Raw genomic sequence first — 6,048 nt, forward strand, 5'->3', positions numbered from 1 at the left:
AATCTCTCCTTTAGAAGCATTAACCGGTCATTCACACAGTGCGATTTTCATCAGGGAAACGCGTATCACAAAATTATTTTCATTTCACGCTCGCAGCGCAATAGCACCTGGTCGTCTTATACGAAGTGCCATTTATAGCACAAAAGCGAGAATAATGGATTCTGGCGCCTCCTCTTTTGAAGAAGAGGAGAGGAGACGGAAGGAAGAGACGCGAGATGCAAAACGGTAGCCGGATACACCCGGACATACCCGTATATATACCGTTGGGCAAACACGCAGCATCACCAGACAGACGGAGAACGCACCGTATATACTGGCATAGTCATAGTAGCGAGGGCATATACCCCGGCAAAGCAAACAGAGACCAGACTCGAGACACGCCGCGCGTTCGTGCAGATGCGAAAAACAGATGTGTAAAAATGCGATCACCGCGATATATACCGTACGCGGTTCCGGTAAGCGATATCGTTTCGAACGGTATCTCCTCGATCGGGAGAGAAACGTCGGGACGATATCGCGTGAAATTATCGAATCGTACGGGACGAAGAAATTAATTAACGGCACTAAGTAAATCTTAATAATAATAATAATAATAATAATAATAATAATAATAAAACGAGCGGCGATTGCGCTCGCTAATTAATTATTTACTACATATGCGATGGCGCGAAAGATCCCTCGGCTCACGCGATCGCTCCGTTATTAATTATCCTTATTAATTATCGATGCGAATATTGCGTGTATAAAATGCCGTTTATTCGCGCGAATTAATATGCGAAAATAGAAAAAAAAATGTGTTTTCACGCTTCACGCATTATCGTAACGATTTCGCAGGAGGACCTGGTGGCTCGATTAACGCGAGAAAAGGCCGAACAACTACGGACATTATCGTCGCAGCTTCTGCTGTTCGAGTCCAGACTCTGCAGGAAGCAGAAGGAGATCGAAGCCAGTCTAAGTCAACGAGAATCAATTATTCTACGACAACAGAGGGTGATTCGACAATTGCAGAGCAGATTGGCGGAGAGGAGCACTGGTACTAGAGATTCGCCACCCTGCGACGCCCTGGACAGATTGGATAGTTTGGGTGATAGCGATAGTGCAGTGGTGCTAGAGGAAACCGCTGATGATCCTGCTCCACCGAGGTATTTTATACGGTTTTTTTTAAATAATTAATAAATAAATAATATTTATGTAAAGTGTTATTGCGCGTATTCGAACATACACGAAGTGGATTCGACGAGCTTAAGAATGATTTAAGAGAGAATGTAATATTAGAAGATGAATTTGTAAATGTGAGCTAAAAATGTCAGACATTAAAAGATGTACTTTCTTTATTTTAAAGAAACACGAATTTTTTATTTGTGATATATTTATATACATATTTATTCATATATTTTTTTAAATAGACATTTATGTGATAGTTTGAAAATAATGCTACGATTTATATTATATTATTGTGGGCAAAACTAATTTCAAGCAAAGGATTCGTGCGATAAGAGTCGATAAAATTTTATTTATATTTTTATATTGTGCTGTGCAATATAGAAAATATTTAAAACATCAAAAAATGTATATATGCATTTTTAAATATATACATATATCTATATATTTGATTATAAATAATATTATAAACTGTAGTATTGTTTTTAATATTACCATGAATTTTTATTTAAAAAAAGATATGAATAAATAATAGAAATAGATATATCACAAATTAAAGATATTTATGCATTTTTAAAATAAAGAAATTATATCTTTTATATAATACATTTATATTATATATATATATATATATGTATATATAAAAGGATATATTTTAAGATATAAAATTAAAATGAAAAATTCTATTAAATTTTTCCGTGAATTATAAATTGTTCAAAAAGAGTGAGCTTTAGATCCTAATTCCGATTTTTTTGTATTCTACAGATTTCGTTCTAATATAACTGACGTGACAGTGATCCGTTCTGTATCTGATGCGGTGGAGCCGTCGAACAAATATTCGTCGATGCGACGATGCAACGGTTTCCTCAGAAGACCGGAAATCCTGGAAACCGTATATTCCGTGGAAGAGGATGGCGACAGCGAGAATAATCAGGATCCGTCCGAGTCGACGGAAAACTCGGAATACGAAGATAGGAGAGCGAAAAACTTGGGCAACGGAAAAGGCAGACTTCAGGATCTTTATGGCAGTTTCGAGAGGCTGGCACAAGAAACGGATTCCCCGCCTAGCGAAAGACCCAGAGACGAAAGTCAGCAGGCCCAGGTATATAAAAGCGAACGACTTGATGTCTTGTATGCAGCGAATAAGGGAGCGTTCAATTTCAAGAAATAGTTGCGACGTTTCTATAAATTGGAATATTCGTAATCTTTGAAATGCAACTTTAATATAAAATGTAACGCAAATCATATCTCGATTTAAGATATATTTTATTCACATTGATTTTTGTGTTGCTCAGCTTATTGAAAATTATGCTATTGCTTGCATATGTAAATTTATCTTCCCGAAAAATAATCTTTACTTGTGCTTTCAGGTGACATACAATAGGGTAATGAGTAATCACAGATCTGTGACAAAGCCAAAAGACGTGAAATACAAGAGGATAAACAAAGCGAAATCGAAAAGTCTCGAAGAACTCAGAGGACGTCTTAGAAATTGGGTCGAGAAAGGGACTAAGAATTATATGGCTATATCGCTGGATCAGTCATATGCCTGAGCTTACTTTACTCCGTATATGAAAGTATATAAATTATTATTTTACGAACGAGCATAATGTAACTACTGTCAAGTAATGTTTAACGGCTGAAATTTTAATTTTATCCGTAAGATACGCGATTATTAAGAAAAATGGACTTCGTAAAGTCGCTGCGGTATATTTGATTGATGAAATATCATTGTGCTCCATGTGATATTTACTGTAGTATCTCTTCACATTAATTATGCACGTAGGTCAAAGATGAACGGATTCGGCGAGACTTGTGATATGATTTTATTGTATACAAAAGCTAGTTAAGAAGAATTTATTATCTGGCAAAACAAGTAATTAACACTTAAGTGCCATGGTGAAAATGTGTAATCTTATGATATCATGTAAATATTTGTGTATATTATTTGTGAACTTACATACACACAGAATATTTCTGAGAATATTTAATATTTAATATATACGTACATACACACATACAACAAGTTTTTTTTATGATCGATTATTTATTAATATAATTTTTTCAATCGTAAAGTAAATAATATCAGATAAGATAATATTAGATGCATTCAAAAAATGTAAAAAGCAAATAATCTTGTAAGATTAAGAAATTTAGGATTGTGATTGTCTCCACCATGGTACTTATGGGTTAACTTAAAACGTGATACTCGTTTACGGATGAATTTTCAAGGAAACATTTTCAATTATTTTGTTTGTAGACAATTTAAATTTGTTTCTTTATTCTAAAGTTACATGAAAAATACTTTATGCGGCCTAAATTTTAAGAGAGAGATTTGAACTACGAATCTACATATAATTAAATGTATATATTTGATAATATGGAAACACGTGACATGTTTCTGCAAACATGTCTGATGACATCAAAATGAGATACACTTTTTACCATTAAATGGTACTTGTTAATTATTATTACACCTTTGATCGACGGATGTATTACATCATGTTTTGTTATCGAAAATTTTAAAAGACTAAATTAATAAATTTTTCATTTTTATTTAAGAAATTTATTTAGAAATATACTCCAATTTCTCTATCAAACAGGGTCAAGACGCAACAATCAAATTAATCGATACTTTTGATTTGTCAAACAAAAAAAGATCATTGATTGGCTTAACAAGAAATATTCAGCAAAGGTATATATTGAATGAATTGGGCTTTACTAAAATGTTATACAAAATATATACAGCTAGAAACAAACAAGTATGCTATACAAATTTAATGCTCTTGTTAATCTATTTAAACAGATGTTATTTTCTGTGCCTATCTTTCCACAATCAAATATGAGAGCATATAAAACTTCTATCTTGATATTTACTCAACATCTTACGTAAACATAATAATCAGATTATGTAAAGCAAAAACTCGATATTTTTAGTAAAATTTCTGCATACAAAATATAACCTTTTTATCTAATGTGCTTTGCATTAATCCAAAAGGCCTGCAATTAAAATGCAATTGTTCAACTATTGAAAATTCGAACATAATTCTGCCGTTTTATTTTTAAAAATTTCGATAAACTACAAAAAAATTAAATAAAATATATATACATACCTTAAAAACACTCCTATACTCCCATCAAGGCAAAATTTTATAACATTTAGTATATTGTATAAAAATCATAAAATCTACATGTAATTTTACATTAAATGTAAAACTCAAATGTGTGTGTATATGTGTATGCCACGCACGTGAGTACACAAATCGTGTGGCAACATTTTATAAAAAATATAAGCCTTTGTAATCGCACCGTTTATAATAATAATATTACACGCACGCGTATTTTATTATTTCTTTTTTCATAAAATAAGAAAATACGCTCGAAAATATTAACTTTGTGCAAATCGCTTGTGCAAATAAATTCTCCACTTGGGATGCATCTATTTGGCTATTATTATTATACTTTCGAGCAGACAGGTATAAGAAAGCTATCGACAATCCATATTTTTGCAAAATAAAAGAAAAGGAGGGAGAGAATGAATGCCTTTGTGGCAATACCTTTGTAAATAATTAGAAACGTGGATTTATGTAACGTATGTATGTGTATATTGTGTGTATTGTGTATGTGTGTTTACCTAAAGATGTAGATTCTACCATATAATTATATAGATAGACCTATATTATTGAAATAACAAATTGTAATAATATTATATTGAGTCTTATGTTCCTGTTGGACTGATTAACAGTCATTGAGAGATCTCGTGCATAATATAAGTTGCACGCATATTATAGATGAAAGAAAGAATATGAGAATATATATAAATATATATGTATAAATATATGAATAAAAAATATATGTCAAAAGTGTAATGTAATATCGCATCTGTTTAATGATGCAGGAAAAGTAAAATTTTTGAGGTGCGCAGGCAAACCATGTACAATTAAATGTCACATTGGCTTATATCATCATATGAGTATACACGTGCAATGGTGCCCATGTATAGAAAAAAAGAAATCGATAATTATTTTAATTTATATAAAATCAATCATGTGTATACTGTCGCTTTACTAGAAAATGAGTAGACTGCTATTAATATTCTATCACGCAATTGTTTTAATTATTATTAAATCTCCCAAAATATAAATTATGTCGATGGAATATATTGAGAGCAATATATAATTTATTATCAATCCTAACTCTCTCCAATCGTTTCTTCTGTTATGTGTGTATATATATATATATATATATATATATATATATATATATATATATATATACACATATTTTTTAAATCACATCTTTGTTTCTGACATTGCGTTTTTTGAAATAAATATTTTATTATTAATAAAAATTATATATATATATATATATTATTCTATTAGAGTAATATATTGAATGTATGTTTTTCATAATGTTAAAAATTTTAACTATGATAAATGCTTTTATATAACTGATCATTTTAGAATTTTCTAATTTTTGGTTTATATTTGAGGCAGTGCAATAATTGCTGAAATTACTGCAGATTTTTAATATCTTTAATATTTTATATCCGAGTTTTTGTGACTTCTGAAATTTATTTTGTTATCTATAATCTATAATATATATGATATAGATTATAGATAATGAAATAAATTTTAGAAAAGTCACAAAAACTCGAATATAAGATATTTAAACAAAATATTAAAAATTGGCAGTAAAGTTTCAGTAACCATTGCGTTCAAATATAAATCAAGAATAATTAGGAAATTCTTAAATAATCAGTCACAATATAATAGACGCATTTATTATAGCTAAAACTGTTTAAATTATGAAATATAAATTCGATGTTACTCTCTAATAGAATAATATATATAATATATATATATATATATATATATATATATATAT

General features: G+C 30.2%; 1 protein-coding gene across 5 annotated transcripts in view; it reads left to right on the plus strand.

Annotated features, from left to right (window-relative positions):
- Window positions 1–5,319, plus strand: part of LOC114935574 (uncharacterized) — a 155,573-nt gene extending 150,254 nt beyond the window's left edge. For all 5 annotated transcript variants that reach the window (XM_029308428.2, XM_029308430.2, XM_029308431.2 and 2 more), the window contains 3 exons: window positions 835–1,142; window positions 1,927–2,263; window positions 2,532–5,319. In XM_029308428.2, the coding sequence (XP_029164261.1) occupies window positions 835–1,142; window positions 1,927–2,263; window positions 2,532–2,714 (828 nt within the window). In that variant the 3' untranslated portion in view covers window positions 2,715–5,319. The remainder of the gene's footprint in view (window positions 1–834; window positions 1,143–1,926; window positions 2,264–2,531) is intronic.
- The last annotated feature ends 729 nt before the right edge of the window (window positions 5,320–6,048 follow it).

This window comes from Nylanderia fulva, unplaced genomic scaffold (assembly GCF_048542155.1).
Source record: "Nylanderia fulva isolate GAGA-0341 unplaced genomic scaffold, ASM4854215v1 Scaffold18, whole genome shotgun sequence".
NCBI lineage: Eukaryota > Metazoa > Arthropoda > Insecta > Hymenoptera > Formicidae > Nylanderia > Nylanderia fulva.